Source organism: Lampetra planeri, chromosome 47 (assembly GCF_965212315.1).
Source record: "Lampetra planeri chromosome 47, kcLamPlan1.2.h2, whole genome shotgun sequence".
Taxonomy (NCBI): Eukaryota; Metazoa; Chordata; class Hyperoartia; order Petromyzontiformes; family Petromyzontidae; genus Lampetra; species Lampetra planeri.
The window spans coordinates 9,137,717-9,165,135 of record NC_136153.1 but is presented as its reverse complement, the minus strand read 5'-3'; the positions used below and the strand labels follow the sequence as shown (position 1 = coordinate 9,165,135).

The 27,419-nt window shown below is 54.5% G+C and overlaps 1 protein-coding gene across 1 annotated transcript; it reads right to left on the bottom strand.

The window, feature by feature from the left end:
- LOC144733422 (transcription regulator protein BACH2-like) lies at window positions 1-27,419 on the bottom strand. The gene is made up of 5 exons (XM_078615327.1): window positions 27,246-27,419; window positions 7,999-8,242; window positions 4,929-7,217; window positions 2,749-2,955; window positions 1-2,323 (listed from the first exon to the last, which is right to left on the bottom strand). The coding sequence occupies exons 2-5, from the start codon at window positions 8,224-8,226 to the stop codon at window positions 1,886-1,888; spliced, it is 3,162 nt and encodes a 1,053-aa protein (XP_078471453.1). The 5' UTR covers window positions 8,227-8,242; window positions 27,246-27,419; the 3' UTR covers window positions 1-1,885.

Sequence of the window (27,419 nt, the reverse complement as noted above, 5' to 3'; positions counted from 1 at the left end):
CACCCGCGTTGTGAATAAAAACGCAAGAACCCTGAAATGCTAAATCGCCTCGATAATGACTGTGTGTGTGTGCGTGCTTTGCGCACAGGGCTTGCAAAAAGTTACATTCTTAAAAAAAAAAGCGACATGATAACAATGTAAAAAAACCTGAACTCGTAAAATGTTTTCCATGCACGTACACACTTTTTCTTTTCCATCCCCTTTTTTTACTTCAAAATGTTTGATCTTTTTAGTTTTTCGAGGGAATTTGCTTTCGGGAAAGCAAATTTTAAATGGCATTTGTGTGTTGTACACAACTCGCTTCGTAAGCAAACAAATATATAAAAAAATATCTTCTTTCGACGGGAATCGGCAACAAATTGTCGAGGTTGTTGCGCATCCGTTGACAAGAACCTTAATATCCCTCGGAGCCCGACAAACAATACCACCGGGCGATCCTCGCCATCGTTATTTCGCAGTAAAAAAAGGGGGGGGGGGGTTCAGGCGGCCCAACAGATGCGGCAAACATCGTGTCTCCCACTCCAGCCCTGTCACAGTGGCCATTCCCACCCAAAGAGTCACGCCAAGTCTCCCTGGCGCGGGCGACCTGCCAAGACCGCCGCCTACTCCGTCGTCCACACATCCCCCCCCCTCCACGCCCGCTCTTCAAACCGCTTGGTGGCCAACTGGCGATGGCTTTTAAAGGATACGGATTTTGCATTTTGTAGTGCACGTCGATGCCTCGGAAAACCCAAAAGCACCTTGCATCACGTCGCATCTCATTTCAATGCCCTGCTGCCAGGGGCTTGCCACGGAGACCACCCCCCCTCCCCCGGTGGCAGCTCTACCCGACTCGGCGGCAAAATGGTGCACTGCAGTGCCGGCCTACAAAAGGGCATAAGTCTGGGTTGATGTTGGTGGGTGGTTGCTCCCAGTTAAGTAACGTGCCAGTAATGTTGCTACCTGCACAGTGACGACGTTGCCTCGTATTTTAAATGAACGTCACGGGGGGAGGGGGGGGGGATCTTTAACGTCCACTGTGAAGCAGACGGCGCGCATTCGTGGTTAATCCACCCGCAGTATTAATAGGGGCGGCCGCTGGGCTAGAACCACGAACGCCTGCGACCTGCGACGGATCTCTTTCAGAAGGTGACGTCACAGGAATTTAGTGACGTACCGTTAGGTTTTTCATACCGTTGGATCTGCAGACTCGCCAGACACTTGAGGGTTGCAAGCGCAACCCAAAGATGCCTGAATCTCGATATTGTCGCGAGTCGCCCGTAAAAATCACCAGGTGAGGTCGGGATTTACAGCAGTCCGCTAAGGCCTGGCCCATGGAAAAGAAAAAAATGGCTCATTACTGAAACAGATGTTGATACATGACAGGAAAATGTGTCCCATTATGTGAGTACAACTGGCAAGAAGCGCTCTGTGGACCCGGTAACTGTTAATAATCTTAACAGCAACATCATCGCTCGTGACTTTCGATGGAACTGCGGGCAGTTTTCACGTAGGAAGAAAAAGGCCGCGCGAACGACGCATCCTTTCTCCTGGACGAAACATCACTTGGTGAAGGCTCCCGGATTGACAAGGCCTTCCCCGACGGCAGAGCCCTTTAAAAGTGTGCGAGGCTGCTGGGATGGCCCCCCTTGAGATATGCTGGTGAGAAGAGTAGCACCGACCGTGTGACCACACGTGGTGCTCATTCAGCATCGATTTTTCTTTCCCCCACCGGTAAAATGCACCACCGCCACCGTTTCACACGGAAAAAAAAGAAGCAAACCGCCGGGGGTTTTGCTTTTACGCGTTGCTTTCGTTTCAAGGGAGGGGGAATCGCCACCTCACGCCTGACGTGGCTCCCCCCCCCCCCCACCGGCACTGATTCACAAACGTGCCCTGCCCGGGGCTACCCGGCACCGTCGTTCCTCCCCAGAGCTCCTCCTCCTCCTCCTCCGCCGTCCTCGCGGCTATCGGCGTCGCGGGCCGGTGCTTCCGACACCGCCCCTCCCACCTCGGCCTCGCGAGCGCCCCCATCCCCGCCATCCCCGCCCTCCCCGCCCTCCTCCATAGCGGCGGCGCCCGTGGGACGACGCGGCCTCGCGCCGCCGAGACCGCGACGCGCGACCGGAGGCGCGGACGGCTGCTGTAGGTGGCGGGCGGCGGGGGGGGGCTCGGGGGGCCGCCCCCCGGGAGACATGTACTGGCCCAAGAGCTGCATGTGCGCCGGGTTGTTCTGCACGCCCTGGCAGAGCTCCCGGCATAGCCCCGTGAAGCTGTGGTAGAGCTCGTCCATGCACACGCGGAGGTGCTCGCGCTCCACCAGCAGGCGGTCCTTCTCCTTGCACTGCAATCGCCACCGTGGCCACGAGCACAGCGCGGGTGAGAACGCACGGTTAGCGAGCCGGCGCCACCGAGGCCGACGGCACACGTGAACCGGAGGCGAGCGCGCGACAACGACGAGCGAACGCGGCGAACGCCGCGACGAGTCGCGCGAAAATTTGTTCCGAAAGTGCCAGCGTGCAACTGACCGCCGACCTCCGAACCCGTAGCCGACGCGGATGGACGGACGGATGTTAACCGTGCATGCCGCGATAATAACGCTTTAATGAGAGGCGGCGGATTGGGAAGGCCTTCAAAAGCAGTGGACCGACGACGGCCAATGATGACGACTACGAACACGCTTGCGCCACGTTTGCGAGCCGGCTCCCAGGTGATAAAACCGGCGGGTGAGACGCGGCGTGCGGAGCGCCGTGGCGCCGTGCGGGGTACCAGCTTGTGGATCTCCGTCTCCAGGTTGTGGATGCAGTCCAGCTTGCGCTTGCGGCAGCGCTGCGCCGCCAGGCGGTTCTTGCTGCGGCGGCGCATGTCGTGGATGAAGTCGAGCTGCTCGGGGGTGAGCGCGTGCATCTTGAGCAGCTCCTGGAATTCGCTCCGCGGGAGCCGCGAGATCTTCTCCATGGGGAAGGGCAGCTTCATCTGCAGCACAACGTTCGCGGGCGCAAGCGGCCGAGGGTGAGGCGGCGCCCGCGCGGCTGCGCCCGACCGTAAACCGGTGGTTTAATGCAACGTACGTCGTTGACGTACCCAGGAAAACCTCACCGAGCGTCAGGCCTCTTTTTTAAGACCATGCTGCTGATGATGATGATAGAGAGGGCCTTGCTGCTGCTGACGATGATGATAGAGAGGGCCTTGCTGCTGCTGCTGACGATGATGATATGATGGTGAGCGGAGTGAGCGTGGCATCGTGCGTGCTGAAGTACCCCGGACCCCCCTCTGGTGGCCGCACGAGCACAGGAACACGAGGCCACGCGGGGAAACGATGGCAAGGTGGTCGGTGCAATGGGCAAGGTGCAGAGGGGTCTCTCTGAAACGAGCCAGGGAGCACAATCAGCTCTCATCTATTGCACCTCTAACAGTGCATAAATTATCAGAGTGTATTTTTTTTTGCATTTTGACTGCAAGTACTGTATTGTGGTTAATGCAGACATGAATTGTTGTAAAAAAAAAAGGTCTCAGTTTTGTTGCCAGAAAAAAGGGGAAAACCCCTAGTATTAGTGCCGTTTTGTTGATGGCCCGCTGTGTTTCTCGGCTTTGGGTCCCTGTGCTCAGCTGCTGTGAAAACACCCGTAGGGCTAATCGACGAGAGCCCAAGTGTCTGGATACTCTGTTGAGCAGGGTGCTCTACATCTCGATGTCTGGCCAAGACATTTGTTGACGAGTGTTTTTCGTGGCTCACGCGTGGGGCAGTGCAACGCAGTGGTCTGTGCAAATGGCTTCACCAACTCGTGTGTTCTGCTCGCCTCGTGACCCCCAATAGACCTACAATAAAATCCACTACACCGACCTCTCTTCTACAAAGCTCTGGGTTACAGCTGTACGCCCCAACGGCCGACTACAAGAGACGTCCTCTCTCTCGCTCTCTCTCACCACCAACCGAAAGTGAGGGCACAATAGGAACAAATGTTATTTAAGAATATTATCTCGTCTTAACGGAATGTATATAAGCATAGGTTTCACCCTTTCTCGCAATAACACAGGTGTTAAGATGGTCAAACACCAAACAGAAACCTTTTGTAAGGTCCCATGTTGTAGCTGCTCACCCCGAGATATAAATGCCCTGATAGTGCATTGTCTTTTGGCGTTCTCTGGTCTAACACTGCTTGAGACACGGCCATAAAGAAGGCTGTCTCTGGCGTAGACCAATCAGTATCAAAGACAAGGCATATATCACCAGAGCGTGTTTTTGTTTGCATGTTCACCACAAGTCCTGTGTGTGGTCAATGCGGGCTTGGTTCCTTGCGAAAGGTTTCTGTTTGGTGTTTGAACATCTTTAACACCTCCTGCTTCATTGCCAGAAAGAGTAAAACCTGTTCGTAGACTTTGATACTGGCAAGAAAGGTCCCAGGAATTGAAATAGCGCCTTACCGGTAACAACGTGTGAATGTAACGGTGGAGATGAGGTGAGGAAGCAATGGGGGGCAAATCTGCGATACCTGAATTCAGTGAAAGCGAAATTTATGACAGTAAATTATTATGCATGGATTCAATGAATGGGGGTTAAATGAGTGATAGCCATAAAATACGAAGAAGAAAATGGGGGCGGTCATGAGGGGGAGAGATTAAGGGGTGGTGGAGTGAGCAAGGGAACAATGAGCGAGTTCTGAGTGAAGAGCGGAAGTGAGTGAGCGAAGGTGAGTGTTTGATGTGGAGGGGGAAGTTTGTTCCAGTGAAGGAGGACAAGAAGAGAAAGCGTGCAAAAGCGTAGATTGAGCACAAGGAGGTGGAACAGAGAGAGACGGCAAAGATAGAGAACGTAGAGGGGGAGGCGGCGACGTAGAAAGATACAAGCGGGGCAAGATTCGGTGGGGCAAGACCAAGAAGGGATTTGTACACCAGGGCAGTTGTCGTACCGTTCCCCGACTGCTTACAGTCAAATGACACGGGCTCACCTCCTTCTTGCACATGTCCTGCTCCTGCGACGTGTAAAGTTCACTCTCGTCGTCCGAGAACGAGTCCGACTCGTCCCCGGAGTGGCTGGTGGACAGCGCTGGGTATCTGGTGCATGACACGCAGGAAGCGGCGGCGGAGGCTGGGCACTGCTGAGCCGGCGGGGGGGAGCAGAGGCGAGGCCCCGGGGCGTCGTCCCCGTGCCACACGGGGCCCGGCTCCCAGCGCCGCAGCACCGGGCACAGCTCGAACTGCACGGCAGAGGACAGCGGGGGCAGCCGGCACGTCGGCGGTGGCGGCGCCTCGTGGCTTGGCAGGGAGAGGTTGATGGGCGAGGGCCCCGCGCCGGACCCTCTGCTCTCCCCGCCGCACAGGCCCCGCTCCGCAAGCACCGCCGCCGCATCTTCCTCCTCCTCCTCGTACTCGTCCTCCTCGTCCTCCTCTTCCTCCTCGTCGTCGTCGTCGTCGTCCTCCCCGGCGAGCCCGCCGTGCCTCCTCGCGCGCGCGTAGCAAGCCGCTTCCTCGCCCGCGCTCCCCCGCCTGGATTCCGTCTCCGTGGCCGGAGTGTCCGAGGAGCGGCGGCGTGCCGGAGGGAGAGAGAAATCCCCGACGGCCTCCCAAGTGATATCCACGGTGCGGCCCCTGAGCGGACACACGACAGCCGAGGGGCTGTAGCCTGAGGTAAGTGGGTACTGAGGGCTCCGGGCACCTGGCTGGCAAGACGATTGCAAACTGTAGGTTGCTTGGCCGCACAGGAAGCTTTTCCTGGGGTCCATCTGAGGTGGTAATCGAGAGGTAGTAGGTATCGAAGGTTCTTGCGACACGGTGTGTTCCAGGTCCATCCCCTCCGGCGAAACCTGCTCCTTGACGCCAAAGTTCGTCACGTGCCGAGCCTCGTCGGTGGCCGCCTGAGAGGCGTTGGACTCGTGCTTGGAAGGTGCCGAAGCGGGGTCGCCGTAGCGTTCCTTCGAGGAGCCCGTCCACCACTCCGGGGACGCCGCCTCGAGGCGAAGCGAGCCTCCGAAGCTGTGCTCCTGCCGGCAGGCCTCTTGGAACCTGCGGTACTTGGGGCACAGGTTGGAGAGGGAGAGCGCGTCGCCCGCGTCATTCCTCGAGCAGCGTATCCGCGTCACGTCCCTGCCGGGGGCGTCACGGGCGGCGGCGCCCACGTGGCGGTCGACGAGCCTCGGGTACGTCGAGTCCTCCTCCCGCGCCACCTCGCGGCCGCCCCCCGGCGCGCCGTGCTCGCCCCGCTGCTGCGGCTCCGTCTTCACGGATCTCGACGCGGGGCACAAGTCCACGGGGTGCCGTTCCGACCGGGGGCACACAGGGGGAGGAAATTCCGTGCCCTGGGCGTCTCCGGTGGGCTCGCGCACGCCGGCCTGAAACTTGATGCCGGTTCTCGGGGAGCTGACGATGACCGTGACGGAGGCGTCGGGGTCCCGCAGCGGGCACATCACGGGCGGCGGCCCGCAGGGTTTTTCGGGCGCCGTCGAACCCACTCCCCCCTCGTGCGCATTCTCCCCTCCGTACTCGGGAGTCCCCGTACTCCTCTGCGGGGAGAACCGGGGCTCCCGGGAACCGCAGAACCTTCGGGCGGAGGCCTGCGGGCAGGTGATGATGCTGGCCTTGGCCGCGTCCGTTTGCGAGCACGGCGATGAATTAGCGAAGCCGCTGGCCAGATCCTCCTGACCGACGTCGCCCGGACATTGAGGCTGGCGCTGGCATTGCGCGGCCCGCGGGGTCAGGCCGCACCTCTGGGAGTTCTGGAAACGTGGCGTCGCCAACGCCAGCCTGGCATCCGGGCGCTCGTCCTCGGCGAGCGTCTCCTCGCGCTCGCAGCTCGACTCGGGGCTATTGGGGCTGCGGGGCCTCCGCTCGCACCGCTGCGTCGGCCCGCCCGGGGCGGCCTCCGCGCGGCTGCCGGCCGCGCCGCACAGGACCGGGCCGCAGGCCGACGCGGGTCGGTAGGGCGCCGCCGGCGAGCGCGCGGCGCCGCCGTCCCCCCGCTCGTCGCCTCGGCCGTCCCACGCCCGCGCCGCGGCCTGCTGGTAGCGCACGCGGTCCGAGAGGGGGAGGGGGCAGGTGGACGGGGCGCCGCCGGTGGGAGTGGTGGGGCCATGGCGAGGGCCCGCGAGCTTGGAGGCGAGGAACTCGAAGCAGGCCTCCTCGAGGTCGTGGACGCGCAGGAGCGACGCGCAGCGGGACACGTCCGCAAAGTTGTCGCGGCTCAGGAACAGCTTCCCCGTGTAGGCGAACTGCAGGAGGGGGTCGAACCCAGCCGCCGTGACCTGTGGGGGAGCACGGCCAATCCTTCAGACCCGCACTTCGCCGTGAAATTCATCCCAGTTCTGGACCTCTTTGTGTGTACGCACGTGTCCCTGCAATGCCGTGCCCCATTGAACATTATCAACCCGTACGGGGCGGAATGGGCTAACGATGATAGAGCAGCAGGGTTTCCAATTGCCAAAGTTATCTCGGCCCTATCCTCCACATCGCCCTCGATCACCATAATCCCTCTGGCATCAGTAAAATGAGCCCCGCTTGGTGATGCAAAGCAACCGGAGGTTGCCCTGTAGAGGGAGGCGTAAAACGGCGATAAGTGCTGTCGGCAGCCCTGCCGAAGCAGCCATGGAAATTCCATGTTACCATGGTGGATTGAGTCGGTCCCACTTCATTACACTTCCCAGTATTCAACACGTAAGTTATGCGTAATTGTTAGCTCGTAAATACTTGATTAGCACACATGGGGACAGCTGTTATATTGCAAATTTTAAGTGGGATGTTGTGTTTTAAGCTCGGGTAAAAATCCTTTACTGGACGTGAAACGATTCACCGATTAAAATTGAGGTTTACATTCTTGCTTTGTGCACGTGTAACAATCAATTATTTTCTATTTAAGTTGCTTGGAAGTCTTATTTTGGAGGCAATGGACGTGGTTTTGTCTTTAGAAATGAGGGTTAACTAAGAGGACGGCCGTTTGTCACCGGGCCGGTCAGGCCGCGCGGGGAAGGGGAGGGGGGGGGTGACGACGTTAGGCCCGGTGCGTCGGCGGAGGTGGAGGCGACCGACCTCGGCGGGCAGGGACAGCGTGGGCCGCGGCTCGGGCTGGCAGCCGAGCGCCGACAGGAAGTAGTCGCTGCACGCGGCCAGCACGGCGCGGTGCGCTGGGAACCGCCGCTCGCCCGCGCGCACCGTGACGTCGCACAGCAGCTCGCGCTCCCGCTGTGCGTCGAGCCGCCGCAGCACGCCGGCGCCGTGCTCCGCGGACTCGAACACGAAGCCGCCCGGATCGCTCATCTCTCCCGTGGCGAGACTGCGGGGCGGGACGGACACACGCGCGCGCGCGCCGATGAGAACGGGCGCGCAGTGCGCGTACGCGCGATGACGTCATAACGCGGAGGGCGGCGCGCCCGACTCGGTGCGATCGTTCTACCGCCGAAATACGTCAGCGGAACCCGCGGGACTGCGCCGTGCGGGCACAATCCAAGGGAGCCCGGGTGGTGCGTGGAAGAAAGGTGGAGCGCGTGCCGACCGTGGCACGCCCTTGTTTGCTCAAGCACACCACGTGTCCCCCCCATCGCTCACTCGCCAGGGCGCTTTAACGCCACAGGCTCGCCAAACGTGATGCGATGTCGATCGCAGGGTGGCATTCGCCCCCGGACGATGACGTGGCCACGGTGGCTTAAGGGCTCCGCGAGTTGCGCAAGTCTTACTGATAGAACTTGTAAGGCATACAAATTGAACTTAGATCGTCTGGTTCGAAGGAATGGGATTTGACAAGGGAGGCCGTCACTTGAAGCGGATCCGAGGTTGCTGGATGGAACAAGCGGAGGCTGACCAGGACGGGTGGACCCAGCACGTGTGCTTTGTAACAGACGACGCCGACTTTGTACAGGGTGCGCTGTGGAATTGGGAGCCAGTAAAGTCGACTGCAAAGCCCTGAGGAACGGGAGAAGGGGTCGCGTCGAGCGCAGAGCGCCTCGCGGCAGCCGAGGCGGTTTCTGAACGAGTGCTGAAGACGCTCGACATTGTAGACATGCTGGAGGGTGTTGCAGTGACGCATGTCTGTTCATGGGTTGCGCAGAATTCAAGCCTGCAGGAGGCAGTGCAGCAGGAAGGTTTCTGCCCTACCGGTGCGGCATTTGCTATAAACTGTTTTTTTTTTATTTTACGAGGTAAGGCCCACTGAGCTGCTATGTAGCTCTTTAACAGAAGCGACCTGGCTATCACAAATGATAGCTCAACGAAGCGATTCCGTCATGTGGAAATTGATGGCAGCCAAATACTCTAAACGCGTGGTGGTGTTGATTCTAAATGTGGAGGGAAAAACCGGAGGACCCGGAGAAAAATCCACGCGACCACGGGGAGAGAGACACGCAGACTCGAAATATACAGCAGGCATCAGGGTCGGGATTGGACCCACGACTTCCTGTGTACCTGGCGAGGTTGTTAACATCTCCTAGCCAACGTGGCGTCCACTCTTAGATCCATTTGTGTGCAATACAACTGACAACCACCGTGCTCGTCCCATACAGGAGAACCCCTCTAAACAACGGTCATTGGTTCCACGGAACTGGTCATGAAGTGAGTATAAGAAACACATTAAAGGATTCGTTCTTTCCAATGGCATGAAAAGTTACCCTTTTTCACCCAAAAAACGTACTTTATAATATTAAAAAAATGGATATTAATACATAAAGATACTAACAACATAATAAACACGTAATATTAAAATAAACATGGTTAATAAATGCATTAATTCATATTTAGTCTACCTACTGCAGACCATCGTTAACAGAGGAATGGTCGGTAAATTAACAAATTGGGCTCTATGGAGGCCCGTCTTGAAGCGAGTTGTCGTTTACAGCGGTGGTCGTTAAGAGGGGTTCTACTCTCCACTACTCTAGATTACACTATACACTACAATAATATACACTACACTATACACTACACATTGGGCTCTATGGAGGCCCGTTGTTAAGCGATTAGTCGTTTCCAGGGTTGGTCGTTAAGGGTTCTACTGCATTGAAACGTGGAGAGCATTTGAGTGTCATCTCCCCGCCTATCTGTTTTCCCTCAAAGCAGGGTGCTTCCCGCTGGGTGGCAAACGCGGCAAACACCCCAGAGTGGACGTCGTCGTCATCACGAGTCTCGGGACCGACGCCTTCCTCACTACAAACGCCCACAACGGTGTTGTCAAATTGAGCCACCGGTGGCACTGGGACCCTGGTTCAATGCCTCACACGGCCTGTTTAATTACTTGGATAAATCACGACGATGTAGAAATTCCCAAATGTAAAAAGTGAATTCTTAACATGCCGTCTGCTCACAGGGGTTTGCATTGGAGTTCAACGTGGACTAATAAGGAATTAAAATGAAATGCGGGTGGCTTAACACTTTGTAGAAACCAGTCCCTTGAAGAACTGTAAACACAAGAATCTTCGTGCTTACACATTTGTGGGTTAATATACGCCACTGGTTACATATGCAATTCAAAAGCACTTCATGTGCTTGCCTTACACAGAACCCAGCGCATACACCTAAATCGTCTAAAATTATTGAGGGCCCTTGGCATATTATAAAGGCTTTGTGTCGTTATATCAAGCGGGAGGGCAACCTCTTCTGCCAGCAGCTCAATTTAGTGCATTGGGTAATGATTTTATTTTAATACGTAGTAGTAGTAGGCTTTCTCTAACAATATTATCCAAAAGAGAGGTTTTTGGGTTAGATCGCGTAAATATATATGTCACCACCCGACACAGCCAATGAGTAAGGTTTGTCCAGGTAAATGCAACATGACAATTTGTTACTAGTACAGCACACCGGTGTGTTGGGAGAGTAAACCCACTTATAAATGTATATTTACATGATCTAAGCCAAAAACTCGATTATGGATAATGATTTCATGCTTGTGGCGATATTTCCAATAACCACCTGCAAAACAACACGAAATCCAGCAATTGGCAGTTGATGATCACGAAAGGACGTGTGCCCTTAATTGCCCATTGCAACAAGAAGCGCGTCACATCAGAGGCTCCCGCCTGTTGCCAGCGAGGGTGCCCGCACGAGTGCATCGCAGCACGTGGCTTTCTGACGAGACATGTGCGGTGGCGTTTTGGACGGGGTTTTTCCCGCCGACACTCCAGATTTCTTCCCAGGTGCGAAAACGCTCAGAACCGACGGAGCATCCCACCGAACACCCCCGTGGGACAGCGTCGAGACCATACCTTCACTGTTATTACAAACCTGTCAACCCCTTATCAGTGCCGACCTTATTACAGACCAACTCAGACCTTATTGGTCACCCCGCGCCCTTGTAAATATCAACGTTCATCCTACAAAGTCCCATCACAAGGGAGAAACACAAACAAATATGAGTTGTTTTTATTCAATTTCCCTGTACAAGAATACGGGTGAACCGTATGGGTTGACAGGTATACGAGACCGGGCGCGGTTTTGCCCGTGCACAGGACGACAACGTTGCTGTTGTGTCAGACATGGTTGTGAGAAGCCTCTTCACAACACACTTTTCCCCCAGTGGCAAAACATTAGCGGTGTACGCCGGACCCGTGCGTCGTCATCAGTCCGCTAAAACGATTTGGAAAACGGCAAGGCGTAAAATAAGATGGCGCGTCAATCACGACGCGCCCCGAAGGCCGTTTGCTAAACAGTCGTAACGACCGTGAGCATCGTCCGAGTTGTACAGCAGGGCCCAAGCTATGTGAAAAATGCAGGCGTCATGCAAAGCTGCCCGGTCACCATTCTCTCCTGCACCCCCATCACTCATCGCAGTTGTACACAGCCGACACACACACACACACAGGCTACCTTTGTTTCATGATATCACAACAACACTTTGACCCAGAGAGGAAATATGGTACGTGGTGTTATCTACACGCCCGTTCAAGGCTACTTTACACATGTTGGGAAAATGACGCATCCAATTGGCCTGCTGTGGCCGTAACCCCCACAGGCAACACAGCATCTGAGCAAACTCAATTTGTACCGCGTGCACTCGAGAATCAGTGGCCGAATGTAACAACAAACCGTGCTCATGCGGCGGTTACAACACAGCGTAGCTCTACGTAGCATCTAAACGTAGCCGCGTGCCAAGAGGCTGCATATAGTGGGATGCGTGCACTCCCTTACACCCGGACCGCCGTTTACGTGGATCTCGGAAGCTAAGCAGCGTTTCAGCCTGGTCAGCTGTACTTAAATCGGTGACCTCGAGAGCTTGCCAAGTGTTTTAGGTTGCAGGTGTGGGGGATAGAATATGGTCAGGCTATACCGAGGTGTGGGAGCCCTAGTGGGCGTTTGAAATCCTAATAGTGGCATTCTGTCCTGCAGCTGGGATTTGAAAGGAGAACTTAAAGTTTCCATCATTATCATCGGCCATGACCAAACCGCTGCTGGATATAGGCCTCGATAAGTTTGCGACATCCATCGCTATCCTGCACCATGACGATCTTCCCTACTGCACGCACTGGAGCTCGTTTCATCGCTCCATCTCACCCACTGTAATAAAATAGCACCCAACCGTTATCTTCCATTAACTCAGCGTGCCAGGCAGGTTAACACGCAGCGGCAACGCGATGTCTTCTTCCACGATCCTCTTGTACGGATGTGGATTATGGCAAACGTCGTCCACGCCGGCTCCCACCCGGCGCCACCGGTTGCCGTAGACCGAGAACGTCCTTCGGCCTCTTTCCCATCCCTTGCGGCAAAAACCACCACGACGACCCAGACGGGTGGAAGGTGACTTCAATGGCTCGCGCTCCCCTCCAACTCGCCGGGCACAGTCAGGAGGGCGGCGACAACGATTCTGTGCAGGCGGATTGACATTCCTGGCATCCCAGGGTCCGCTGCCATTTGGAACCGTGCGCTCATCAGGAATGGCGTCTCCTCAAAGGGTTTCGAGGAAAGGCCAAAGAATTCCTAAACTGTGAGGCCCTTGGTCCAATTAATCTGTGCGCCCGTGCTCTCTCCGCCCCACAGTCCTCCTAGGGGCTCTAGGGGAGCGAATCGTGACGATGCACGCCAAACGGCTCGACACACGATCCTGTGTTTTGCAGAGAAAATGTTGGCAAGCCGGCTGCCTCGGCAGGCCCGGGCATGCAGGCAAACGTACGGCTGGGTACGCGCGCGGAGCCTGCGCAAGGCTCTCTCGTGACGGCCGTGCTGAAGTGACGCCTGTGTTCCGATGTACCCCTCTGCCCTGCCGGTACCTTCATTCTCAACGGCTCGGTTCTCAATGAGCAAGCTACGTGGAACTAACAGTAGTACCACCCGTTCTTGAAAGACAAAGAACCGCCTGCTTGTCTTACGCACAACTACTTGGTACGGCTATACCCACTGGAAGCCTTCCCATGCTGACAGCAACCATGACTCTGTCGTCTTGTAAATCTTCTTCTGCCACGTGTGTTCTCTCTCTCTTGCCTGCCTGTCCTTTTCAGAGTATGTAGCTATCTCCAGGTGGCTCTTCCTGCCATAATTTTATAAAAGGCTGTAGGTTTTGTTCCTCGCAAGGCCATAACTAATGAGCACTTCATTCCTTAGTTTGAGGTTGACAATTCTCTTACTCGTGAGATGTAGGTCACAGGTGTGCGCCCATCTGAGCCTAGCATCAGTCACTATGGATATCTACCCAGAGTCGGAAGAGCAGAGTTTTTTTATATTCTGCATGGATTGTACGATCGAGCCAGAAGCCGGGTTTGAAAAGGAGTTCCGAACAAATTCGGAGGAAACGAAAGCAGATCAAGGTCCGAGCAGAACCGGTCCCTATTGACATCATCTCCCTTGCCACCCGGGATGAAATGGGTGGGGCTTCGCCAAGTCTACCGAGTCTACATCAAGACAAACATTTGGTCAACACCGTTTATTAACGAAGAATCAAAATGGTCGACGCTGCTTTTATGTTTAATTCTGCACAGGTCAACGCAGACGATAAAAGGTCAGGCCCAGAGCTAATGGCCGAGTGGAAATGCAGCTTCTGCACGATTAATCGTCTGCGGTTTCAATATCCCAGGGTGTCCAGCCACTTTGTGGATACAAGCGGACTTACAGCACCGTCCCAGTCAGCAACTTTGATACCAGTGTCTCTAATCAGCTAATTAGTCACTGAAGACCTCACCACAGAGTGTATAGCACCCACTGTGCAGCAGCAGCAACAACAGCTTTGGTGACTCTCGGCAGAAAAATAAACCAGCGACTCGGTGGTCAGCACGCCGCCGACCGCTAGACTATATCCTGCTGCCAGTTTGTGATTAACCGAGGGGACCTCAATCCACAGCCATAACAGAGTGGTAAAAGAAAAGTGCTCCAAGGCAGAATTTGTTTTTCGGCCGAGCGTGTGTGGGTGGTGACTTCCAAGGCAGCAGGGGCTTCTCTCGTGAGTGCTTGCGTGTTTTTTGTTTATCTCACTACGAGCACCCGATACAAATTGCAATCGCAGGTTGGCCCTATCGGATAAATCACTGCAGCTGTAACTGGACCCAGCCACAACAACTCCACGAAAGACGCGTTCAACCTCCTGTTCACGACGTCTCACGCACCTGCACACATGTTGAAGGCATCCCAATTTGTCGAGTAGTTTTTCAGATACGCCATACATCATCTGCAAAATAAATAACACGTAGGCTTTCGCGACCAATATATGTATAAGAGGTTTTCTGGGTTAGATCGTGTGAATATAAACGTGTTGTTAAAACCGCCAACACCCGACACAGACCAATTAGTAAGGTTTGTCACGTAAAAAAACGTGAAAATTAGTTACTAGTTCAGCACACCAGTGTGTTGGAGAGTAAACCCACAACATTTACAATTCGAGTACTAGTAATTAGAATTGGACAATTCAAATTGTAAATGTTGTGGGTTTACTCTCCAATAAAGATGAGCCACGTGGCACCTCCGATTAGCACGATTGGCTACGTACGGTGCGGATGAAGTTCAACATGACATACGCACGTGCCGCATCGTCATTCGAGCAGAGATATCCATTTGCTTTTACATTTTATCTCTTAGATTGTTACCTCCTCCACCGCCACACCACACTCCTGCAGCCCTGAATGGCATAACGGACTCTCGCATTTCCACTTCGCAGCTTTGGCAATATCTGGCAAAGATTACCAAAAAGCTCTGGGAACTGAACTGTTCACACGACACCAAAGTCGCTCTGCTGCGAGTGCGACGACCATCTCCCGGTGGGGGGGCTGTAAACGGCAGAGCACACAAGGCTGTGCGCCCCCCGCCCCATCATGCCCCCCCCCCCCCCGAGCTGTTTTGCACATCACCGGCTGGGTCGGTCAGGTGACGAAGGGGACTGACTGCAGAGCACTGCAAAGGTAACTTCAGGCACAGGCATGTTGGCACACTGCGAATGTTGGTGGCACTGCAAGTTAAGCAGCTGGGAGCGTGACCATTCACCCAGACAGGCGCTTCAGAAAGTCGCATCCCACACCCCCCCACCCCACTGGGAGACATTAAAACCCCTTTTCTGTATTCTCTTCACGTTCTGCTGCTGTACTGCAGACGTGCGACGTGCCTCGACAATCCTAAGGGGGCAGTTTTCCTCGTCGAGGGAGAGCTATAGAAGTTCGTGCTGCCTGCCGTTGCCCATACTCCACTTCCCAAAGCTGTGGAATTCAGTTCCAAAACCGATGATTTCATTTTTTCCACCCAGTTATCAAGGAACATCAATGGCAGCAACAACTTTGCTCAAGTTTCCCTATCATGTAATACGGAGCCCTCAAGCCTGCGCGCACTGTCCCAAGAGCGCGGGGAACTGGCGAACGCAACAGAACCGCTCTTTGTGTCCAGCACAACACCACAGCACTGTTAGGCACAACCCTCCCAGCGCATCACCACCACCACCACCACTTACAATGCGCCGTCCCCTACGTTACAAACATTCGCTGCACTTCGGCAGCCACACAACGGTAACGGATGCAGGCCACACGTGCGTTCCACCAGACGTCCCTCGACCAACGGTGCCAACGAAAAAAGGGCGGGCGCTAATCATGAACAGAACGCAGGCTGAGCATTGTTTCTTTGTCCAAGGAGAAATGCGATGAGAAAACGGGAACACGGTTGAGGGGTTCGGCCAGAAGCACTGGACAAGTGCGGGGGGGGATTCCGAGTTTGGATTTCAGCTGGAGCAGAAGCTTGTGGTGTCCTGTTAGCGAACGGTTACGTGGAACTGAACCAACCGTAATCGCTTCAGTCGGTTTTCGTGTTAAACCAAACAGGACCCGAAAACACATCCGCTTGATGTCTGTATGTTGAACTTCTTTTGCACCGTACATAGCCAACCTTGCTAATCCAAGGTGATGGCCTGAACAAAACAACCCACACTTCATAATCACATACACAGATATTCATTTTTATTCGTTTAAAATAGTTTCACTTAAAGCTAAACTAAAACGTGTACTTCTTTCAAGCAACAGCCCCTGAGTGGTGTGGGAGATTATCCAACAATTTTGCGAGGACTGGGCCTGTTTTAGTAGTGGGCGCATTTGGGAATCCACGAGCTAATAGATTTTGGAGTGGAGAGGGAGGGTGAGGATAAGTATATTGGGTGAGGTCAGAGAGGTACGAGACCTTGGGGGAGACTTTGAAAACAAAGGGGGACACGAGAAACATCAACCAGATAAAATGCTTAGTCTCCACGGAACACGTCCCGTGTTTGTGGCAACACTTCAACTCGTGAGAGTGAATTAATTCAACACGACCAACATCAACCCCCTGTTTAAGACTCCAAACCAATATTGTTTTTTTAACACGTAAACCTCTGTTATGGATAATATTGTTTTTTTTGCCTTTTAAACGCACGCACCGCACTCTCTAACCTATGAACCCAGAGCAGTCGGTCCCCGCCAGTGGAGTTTTTCCTGAGCAGCGCCCCATGGATCGGAAGCGGCGGAGAGCGCGGCGCCGTACAGTGGGGTCAGGCGCGAGCCACGGCGACACCCCACCAGACACCTGGCACGGAGCGGCAGGAAGTGAGTCACGGGGGAAGGAGGCAGCGTGCCCGCCGGGCCGCTCCGAGCCTCCCCCTTCCCCCGCGCGGCTCCCGGCCAGAGCGGGGCCCCCCACCACCCCTCCACCGTCCGAGGGGGGGGGGACGGAGAAACGCCGCGCGCGCGCCCCCCGCGCGTCTCTCCGCTCCGCGCACAGCCCAGAGACGCGCGGTGCTGCTCCGTGTTTGGCGAGCACAAGCTGGGGGTGACATTCCACTTTGACTGGGAGGGCAGCCGCTTGCACGCACGCACGCACGCTTGCACGCATGCACGCACGCGCGCACGCGCTCAGCAACTGCTGGCGATTTGACACAAAAGTGTTCCTCGCTCAATTAATCCTGCAGAGATGATCGGCCGATCCGACTGAGTTAGCCAGCTTTTGAATCTGTGACCCCATTGTGAAGCAGCCTGCCACAGCACCACCTCGCCAGATGTGCACATCTACAGAATTATTATAACTATTTTGTTGTGCTGTTGCATGGATAGCCCACAGGTTTGTATGTTGGATAAAATAAAACAAGCCCAAAGTGGAGGGTAGGCAATACAAGCATAAACCATAAAGTAGAATACTGTACCCAAGTATTGATAGCAACTTCTTGGTTTATCAAGGCGAGCTTTACAGAGAATTCTAGGCCGTGTTCTTTTGAGTAGGGCGTCACGTCGGGACGTCCGACCGACCCCTGTCCGAGCGAGCGTGCGGTACGGAGACCTGCGCGTGTCTGGAGGAACCCCACACGCACGGGGGAGAGAGCGAGAAGGCGGTGTGGCAAAAGAAGACGGGGCAGCCCGACTTTGTCGCGCCGCCTCAACGTCGGCCTGCACTTGTTAACGTAGCGAATGCGACGTCCACGGACATAACGCTGCAGTCAACAAGTCGAATAATGTTCCTGTGAAAATATTATCTTGACGTAGTTCATATCGCACCTTGACCGCGAATGACAAACCGAACAACAACACGATCCAAATCGCACAACACGGGCACACCTGCGTGGCCCGCGCGCGGGAGCGTGGCTCAAAGCGAGTTCGTGGTTGCGGACTGGCTCGCCGCACCAGCTCCCACAGCTCCTCTCTGGCGAGTGACGGACACAAAGCGGCGTTGTGACCACGCCCAGGGCACGGCAGCTGGAGGGGATCCCTCGTGGGAAGCAGCTGAACCGTTTCCACTCCTTCTTGGTCCCCTCCTCACCTTCATTCCCTCAACATGAGCCAGCACTTGTTCACGTAGCGTCTACCACATCCACAGACTTTTAACACTGTAGCTTTAGATTTTAAACAACGTCCCTGTGAAAAGTGAAAATCCCTTCTCATCGTAACGTCATTCATATCGAGCCTTAACCGAGAATGACAAAGTGACAACAATAACATCGAAATCGCACAACAGAGGAACACATTTAGAATAAATTGTTCCGAAGATATAAAAAAAATAACGTTCATTTCCATCAGCCACGATCTATCCACTTATGTACTGGACAGCTTTAGAGCTCATTGCATTCCTCAAGTACGAATCAAGATTCCGATTCGTGCTCTCGGGCGCACCCACGTGCTCTCACTTGGCTGCTGCTCTATCACCAGACTCTTCTACTATCCATCATTCCCTCTACAACACTGTCCTGCCCAAGACCACTTACTGTCTTTAATGGTAAACAGACGCTAGGGAGTGACATTTGGAAATAAAGTTAGAAATGCCTTGCTGTTCTTAAGCACCAATTAGCAAAGGGTACCGTTTAGATGTATGTTAAGGTCGCATTGGAGACACAGGCCTCTGTGTGTGTGGGATACATCATGTTGAGATGCATCGTAGAGGACCGTCTCAGGGCCAAGGTGAACAAGCCACGAGTGAGTAAACGCCGCGTGCCCTCTCGGAATCATTTGTGAGGGAGCCACACGTTCAGCCCGACTCGCACAGGCGCTTCGGCTGCCAGGACAGGTGCGAGTGTGCGAACGTTGAAGGTGAATGACGCACGAGCCGCAAACTGCATCGCTGAAGCAGCAAGACATGACAGCGAGATGACCGGGGCGGCGGCCCAGGGAGCCAGCGCCGAGCCAGCACTGAGCCAGTGCCGAGCCAGCGCTGAACCAGTGCCGAGTCATCATTGAGCCGGTACCGAGTCATCATTGAGTCGGTACCGAGTCACCACAGAGCCCACACCAAGCCAGTGGGGTTGTAGCACCGTGGGGTCTTGCGAGGGACACGTGTGAACAGAGCACCCGGTACTTACCGGGTCTAAAGATCAAATCCTTCAATGCAACCCATAGGCTGCCACTTCGGCGAGAGAGGCAGGGAGTGTTTAGAGGCAAGTGAGAAGGAATCTGAAAGGCTATATTTATACGACGGCTCAAATCGTATACCTTCTGTCAATCTGAAGGGTGCGAGGTGCATGTGGTGGCCACCGTTTGCAATGGGCATGCTCCAGGCCACGGGACGAAATTCATCATCTGCTGATCTGGAAAATCTCCCCGCGACAGCTGCGCCCTTTGCGAGCAATGCAAGAGGTAACGAGACCTTCGCACGTGAAATTTCACCGTTTAGTCCCCTCTCAAGGGATCCCCTGCCCCCCCGCCTCTCCCACACCAGCCACCATCCAACCAACAAACTGCCATGACTGCAACGTCACCACCACCGGTGACCCGCTCAAGTGTTCCGGGTGAGCGGGTGACAACGGCTGACAATGCACAGGCAAAGGTCAAACTCTCGACGACCTCTGTCTCGGCCAATCGCAAAGAAGGCCGAGATGGATATATTCTGGTGAAGGAACTCGACGGAAATGAAGCGTTCTGCAATGTTACACTTGCGCTGCCAAACCTAGCGTGGTGGGAATTAGCATACTTGGGACTTGACCGCTCAGATGAAAAGCCGAGCCAACCGCAGAGAGAGCTGCCCCCCCCCCCTCTCATCGGACGGTCCAGGGGGAGCGCGAGTTCGCAAAGACTCCCGCAAGCTTCTCTGTCTCACTCTCCCCTCTCTCTTGCTCCTGCCAGGGCGAGTATCGGGTGAGCTTTAATTGCACGACTTGGCCACCTCAACAACCCTGGGACGAGGCAGGGCCACATCACGAGCCAGGGCCCCGCTAGGTTCACGCCGCTCCGGGGGCGGGAGGTGGGGTTAGTGGGGCGCGGGAGTGGGCGGGAGGGGGCCGGGGGGGGCATGCACGAGGCAGAGGATTTTGGGGAGGTTTTCCGCAGCAGATGTCCATGCGCTATGCGGTACGCACGCGCTGTAGATTTGGCAAACGCGGATCTCCCTCGAATTAGAGGGCGTGCGAGTTTTGTAAAAGAAAAAAAAAGGAAACGGGGCTCTTGTTGAGAACGGGGAAGTGGTGGTCGCCTTCACGCGCCCCGGGGAGCCTAGCGGTGCCGCGGGGGGAGGGGGGGGCGCTGGTTCAACTCCCGCAGCGGCCCCCTGACCCCGCCGCGGGAAAACTCCCATCAAGCCGCAGGCCGAGAGGCCGCTCGCCTCTGACCTCTCGCCGTAACATTCACAAGAACCCGCAGGCCTCGTGAGAGTTTCAGGCGCAAGAATTTCTGCACGCAGGAGAACCCCGGAATTACGAGCAGGTTCAACCAGGGCACAATTAAGAGTCACGAGCTGCACATGCTGCACACGCTGCACACGCTGCACACGCTGCACACGCTGCACATGCTGCACACGCACACACTGCACATGCTGCACACGCACACGCTGCACACGCTGCACACGCTGCACATGCTGCACACGCACACACTGCACATGCTGCACACGCACACACTGCACATGCTGCACATGCTGCACACGCACACGCTGCACACGCACACACTGCACATGCTGCACATGCTGCACACGCTGCACATGCACACGCTGCACAAACTGCACACGCCGCACACGCTGCACATGCACACTGCACACACAGTCGCGCACGCACACGCTGCACTGGTGAATGCACATTAACGACGAGGTGAGCTGGCGTGTCATTTAAATCCGGTGATGTTCACGCCAGGTTTCTGGATGATCATGGTAAAGAGAGAAGAAGGCGCGCAAGACACCGACCCACTCCTGCATTAAATCAAGGCACAATGCACATGTGAGCAACACGTGTGTACAACACACGTGTACAACACGCACATGTGGACGTACGCGGCTATGTGCGATGCGCGGACACAAGCACCGCAAGAGAGCACATCAAATGACGCCTCGCACTCGCAGGCCTCAGCTCTAAAGGAGCTCTCATATTGATTGCGCATTAATAACCCAGAGAGCAGGGGGGGGGTAATGGTGGTAGCGCATGCGAAACTTCGATCCAACAAACGTGATTGGCTGAGGTTGGGCGGATTATGCTGGGATGGGAGAAAGACGTTGGGCGAAACACCGACCCACGCGTTGCAGCACAAGGTGCCTACAGGGGAGATATCGCACATCACCACCTACGTCAACAAGCAGGCTAGCAGGCTTTCGGCAATCACGTGTGTAAAAAAACACGCAAATTACGCAAGGTGGGAACCCTCGTTGAAGAAGGCCTTGAGATTCAGTAAGAATTTCACGGGAAAATATTAAAATCATAACAACGAATCTCACACCCATGAAATTCACAATAGTTCAGTGCAAGTTGAATTAATTGGACGGTTATTGCCACGCAGACGGGCGTCTGCCGTCAAGGGGCAAATGGGTTGGGATAATAGGTTGATAGATTCAAGTCTGCTTTGAAAACCCATCTCGTTTAAAGTGGCCTTCCCTCTTGAGTTTGGTCGGTTGCTCTGGTTCTGTTTTTATTTCCTGCTTCTCATGCACTGCGCATTTGGATCCTAGGATGGAAAGTGCAGACTGGTGATGGCAAATAAAATATGACCAGTGGCGGGAACTATCCGTTAGGGAACAGCCTCGAATTGACTGAAGTCAGAAATCTATTATGCTTGTAACGGTGGTAAACGTAGCAGCCACGAATGGCTGGAGAGGCCTTAAGAACCAATGATATTGGGGTATATCAAATAAACAAGATCGATTGTGAAACCTTCATTTCGATGCATGCATCACGAGCTCAAGAATCAATACCAACTGATGAACCGATGCATCGCGACACCTCTACCAAAGTCGTGTCAATCTCACTGCAACCGCTCTTAGCAAGTGACAACACGGCCGATTGGTTGTCAGAGGGTTAGAATCAAGCGCATTGAATAAGAATAACATAAACATTACACACAGATGAATTTGAGCTCTTGAGCTGTCGAAGAAATTCATGGAATGAGACAGGATACTGCTTGGAAGGGTGGGGAGAATGGTTAAGAGCGCTTAGAAAAAGATTCAAGAACAGAACGTGATTTATTTTCCCCCTAAAAACTTTGAGATGGAAACCGCTTGGATAATATATCACCGGTGGGAAAATGAAGAAGATAATAAGTAACGGATGCCTCACAGTTGGGATGGTGTTCCAATATAAAAAAGATGAACACAAGGCAATTCAGCCAAGTCAATAGAAGAGCAAAACATTTGATTACTTGACCGTGACTGAGAGTCCGTGGGCAGTTGGATGATAACCATCCAAAGGTGAAAATACAAATCTAAAAACCTGAAGAATGAGCCAAATCATGGACATGCCGAGACACATCTCCGCAAGCCCTGGGGCGCGAGGGAGGCGGCCTTGGGTTTTATTTTCCAGCGCAGCCACTCAACAACTGCTGCTGCTGCTGCAACGGCTCTGCACGATTGCGCAGATGCTGCGCACACAGCGCCGTAGTCTGGCTCCGTGCATTCCACCTCAGTCTACGGTTATCGGCCGCACATTCCTCAGGTAGCCAGTGTGCTCGGCTCTACATGTCACACAGCCCAGAGAATGGCGAACTCAGAGGCCACATGCAGTCCCATTGTATTCACCATCGCCACGACCCGTGTGGCACTAATGGTCCCAAGAGCAGCCCAATAAACTGATGAAGCGAGTGATCAACTGCGTCAGAATCACCTAAGCGAGGACCAATTACCTGTCACTAACCAATTTACACCGTTCATAAAATTGTAACTTAAACCACATTAAAGCTCTCAGCCTGTCACCTTAAACAGCTGATCGTGTATTCATACACACTCAGATCCTCAACGTAAGCCTCAATACTATTGGGAGAAACAATGTCAAGCGATCACCTATCAGATGTGAATGTCACTAAAAATGATCATCATCATGTCAATTACTTACTCAGGACAGCCTCACTTAGTCTGAAGACTTGTTTCAGGAGGGTTTCTACATTGGGGATGTTGGCCAATGCCATTGTTGAGCTCTTTAAAAGCGGCAGGAAATGGGAGTACCCAGAGAAAGTCCACGCATGAGACAGGATGACAACACTGCCATCTGGCCACCTCGCAGCGAGCGCAGTCACCTTTGTCTCCCCAGTTCTGATGCCGTCTGCGTGTACGTTGAACTTCCTTCGCACTGTACGAAGCCAACTGTGCTAATCGGAAGGTGCTGTGATGCAGAAGCATGCATTCAATGAAAAGTATTGAACTTAAGGCAAGGTTCAGACACTAATATACACTTAATGAGAGTCATGGCTGCAAACCGCTAGGAAAAAAAACAAGCAAATAGGATATATTCGGCATCGTCTATCCGCATCTCAATAAATGCTTCCTGCCCATATACAGCACATGAACACAGAGAAAATGTAGTGACCCCCCCCCCCGTCCTTGTCGTTATGCAAAAGGAAGACTCAACTCAAAACACAAGTTCCTATTCAGTGCAGTTTCAGGCGTGACGCGGGATTCACGTGAAAAAATATGCTGCTACGGAGCCCAAACCAAAGCAGAAAGAGCCACCCATATCTCGGAAGATGTGCACCAACACACTTTCACTGCTAGGCTGTGGTACACTCAGGGCTATGGGCTACGGTGATCCACAGCCTGGCGATTCCTAAATTGTTTTGCAACCACACACAATGAGCGTCTCTGGCTGTGGAACACGGTAGTTTGAATCTTCGTGAAGAAGGAAAAAGTGTTTGGGTGCGCCGACACGATGCGCACATAGGAAGACAACGCGGCAGGTCACTGTTGCAATGAGACTATCGCCCGGCCTCTTGACTTCTCATCACACTGCCAAACAGAACAAAAAACACTCCACTTGTGGGAGATGACGGGCAATTTCCAGAGCAAAATAGCTGTTGCAGTGTGGGAGCCGGCAGGACAGCCACGTCACAACGCGTTGGTGCCTGCTGGGAGGCGGCAGTGAGTACTGGCTGGGGGGGGGGGCAGTCAATTGCAGCGCCGCTCGGACGCCGTCTGACAGGTGAATGGGCAGATTCCTTCCCCCAGCAGCAGCAGCAGCAGGAGGAGGAGATCCACGCTGCTGCACCGCCATGGCTCGGTGCGTTTCTGGAAACAAATAAAACCCCAATTCTCACTGGGTTTGTGTCTTCCTTCAAGGAGAAATTGCTCCTCACCGCAGGAATGTGGAATCTTCACCACTAAGGACCGCAGGCAAGGGATGGGCACCACCCCCCATGACTTGAAACAAGCGAACATGACACTGTGGTGTTCAGTACAGTACGGCACTCGCATACTTTGAGAAATATCCGCTTGTTCCCCGCCCCCCGTGATCTATTGCCCTGCCATGACTGTGCAGTGTCGCTGGATATCTGTCCGCCACTCCGTGACGCGGCTGCATAAAACCACGCGGAATTGCGGCTCGTAAACTCTCTCTCTCAGCCGAAGGTAGAGCACAGCAGACGCATCTGCAGAGGAGGGCACAACGCCTTGACAAACGTCTCCCGACGGCACGGGAACGTCAACAAGACTGCTACGTTGTAGAGAAAAGGGCCGTGTCAAAGCGTTGACGCCATTCACCAGCAATGCGCTCTTGGCAAAAAGGCCTTGGAGAGAAGACCACTGGATTCTATCCAAAGCAAGATAGCCCTGAGGTTTTACGGACGAGAATGTCATTGTGTTCAGGCAGTCCTCTGCCTGTTTAGCTCACAAACTTCCTGTTTATCTCACAAACTCCCTGTTTATCTCACAAACTCCCCGTTTATCTCACAAACTTCCCGTTTATCTCACAAACTTCCTGTTTATCTCACAAACTTCCCGTTTATCTCACAAACTCCCCGTTTATCTAACTCCGTGTTTATCTCACAAACTCCCCGTTTATCTAACTTCTTGTTTATCTCACAAACTCCTGTTTATCTAACTTCCTGTTTATCTCACAAACTTCCTGTTTATCTCACAAACTTCCTGTTTATCTCACAAACTTCCTGTTTATCTCACAAACTTCCTGTTTATCTCACAAACTTCCTGTTTATCTCACAAACTTCCTGTTTATCTCACAAACGTCCAAGTAGTGGGGGAACGCGGTCATAGGCGAATCCCAGCAAAGGCAACGCAGAGCGTCCGCTGGTAAAGACATCGCCGTGAGAGCCAAGTGCCAACTCCTGCTGATGTTTTCAGACCCAACCGACCGCCCTCACTCTCTCCCCATCGTGCCTGAAATCAAGCTGTCAACCAAACACGAATTACACAAATAAGAAATAGGTGAACGCGGTACGCATCTGTCACGTGCGCCTTGGAACTGCAGTCGATCATCGATTATCTGGCTTCCAACATTATCCGGCAGTCCCGGGCCGATCCGGCAAAACCACCCCAAAGGCTGTGACCGGCACCGCATAGCTATGTTTTATTTCAGTGTTAAATATTATATACAGTATATTATACACTACATACAACTTAAAACACTGCACCATTCTCCAATACTCTGCACCCCGTGCAGAGTATTGGAGAATGGAGTGGTCCAGTAAATACAGTACCTTTTCACAGCCGGTTATTTTTTGTTGCATATTCGTATGTTTATTTATACCAATTTCACACAGTAAACTATAAAAAAAAAACACAGAAACAACACCTAAAAACACGTGATGCAAGAACGTACAAAAAAAAACAAATTTTAACTAATGATTAGGAGCGATTATTCGGCGTTTTTGAAAACCCGGCGTCCCCTTCCCCGCCCGATCATCGATAATTCGATGATCGATAATCGATAATCGATAATCGATGATCGACTGTGCCGAGGTCTCCCCCCCTGCCTCCTCCCCGAGCATGTCGGGCTCCCCCCCCCTCCACGACTGCTGCCGAGAGGATTTCTCTCTCCCTGCCTTGAAGCACCACGTGCTGTGTCCCCCGTGCACGTTGAGGATGTGCAGCAGCCAGAGAGACATGGACCCACCCCGATGGAACCCTGGAAAAAGAACGCGAGGCATTGGACCGGGCAAACGGGTGCCCAGCACTGTGAAGAACCCACATGGTGAGTCAGCACAAACAATACCCACATCACACATCCATCCATCCAGCAGCAACCACCTGGCCAAAGCAACCACCAACCTCGCCTCTGGACCACTCTGCCTCTACCCCCCACACAACATCCGCTACCATTCGCCACTAAGTGGCGGTGACGTTACCACTGCGTTTGTACGAGGCCAGGTGCCCTCCGAAGCCACGTGAAGTGTCTAAGGCTCGCTGACAGGTCAGGGTTGAGACCAGGTGCCATGGGTTGATTGACTGAGATGAATGGCAGATGCACCGGCTATGCCCTCCCCACACACACACACCTAGCCAGGACCACCATCTATCCTACATACACACTCGCCTGATATCACAGCTGCTCAACCCTGCAACAGTCGTCTCGTTCAGCGCAACCCCCCTTCACCTTGTGCACATCCGCACCTGGCCAGGGTAACAATCACAGCACCCCCCACACCCACCACCCCTCTGGCCAGCAGAAGCTCGCAGCACCCATCACAACTCACCTGGCCAGGCCACCCACCCCACCACCCCACCACAGCTGGGTGACTTGCTGGTGACCTCTACTCGGGGTCCCGGCGCATGTCCCGAGGCCCGGCTCCGCCTGCAGTGTCAGCAGCACCACGTGGTGTCGCCAGGTCGGCCTCACCGTGAATCACGTGACCCCCCCCACCCCCGACCTCTCCCTCCACCCCCCCCATACACCACGTGGTCAGGGCAGATGTGTCTGTCACGTGACCGGCAATCGCGTCGACGGGCGCACGTTTTTCGGAGCGGCCGATGCGCGACTGGCGCCAGGTGGCGACGTCGCCGAGCGCAGCGATTGGCGGAGCGCGGCGCCCAATCAGCGCAGACCCCGAGCAGCGGCCAAGGCCGCGTGGGCCGCCGAGCCGAACTCGCGCCCCTCGTCCCCCCCCCCCTCAACATCGCCGCTTAGTTTGTCCCACCACGGCGCCACGTGACGTGCCTCAGCCAATCAGAGGCACGGCGCGGTGGGGCCGCCGCGGCGATGGTTAAGCCGCGACCTCGGACAGCGCGGGCCCCCCCACTCGCCCCGCGCCCCTCACCTCAGCCGCGCTCCCCGCCCATGCGCCGCGCCACAACGCCAAGGCGAGTGCAGCCGCGGCGGCGTCAGAGCGAGACGGTGGCTCCCGTGCACTCGGGGTGGGTCTCCTCCTCCTGCCTGCAGCAGCAGCGGAGCGCGGAGCCACCGCGTCCCGCCATCACGGCCCCTCCCCCAG

Coding starts and splice junctions, on each gene's coding strand:
- LOC144733422 (XM_078615327.1), bottom strand. CDS start 8,226: ATGAGCGATCCGGGCGGCTTCGTGTTCGAGTCCGCGGAGCACGGCGCC. Junction 7,218..7,998: donor CGCTGTCCCTGCCCGCCGAG/GTCGGTCGCCTC, acceptor GCTCCCCCACAG/GTCACGGCGGCTGGGTTCGA. Junction 2,324..2,748: donor AGACGGAGATCCACAAGCTG/GTACCCCGCACG, acceptor TGGCGATTGCAG/TGCAAGGAGAAGGACCGCCT.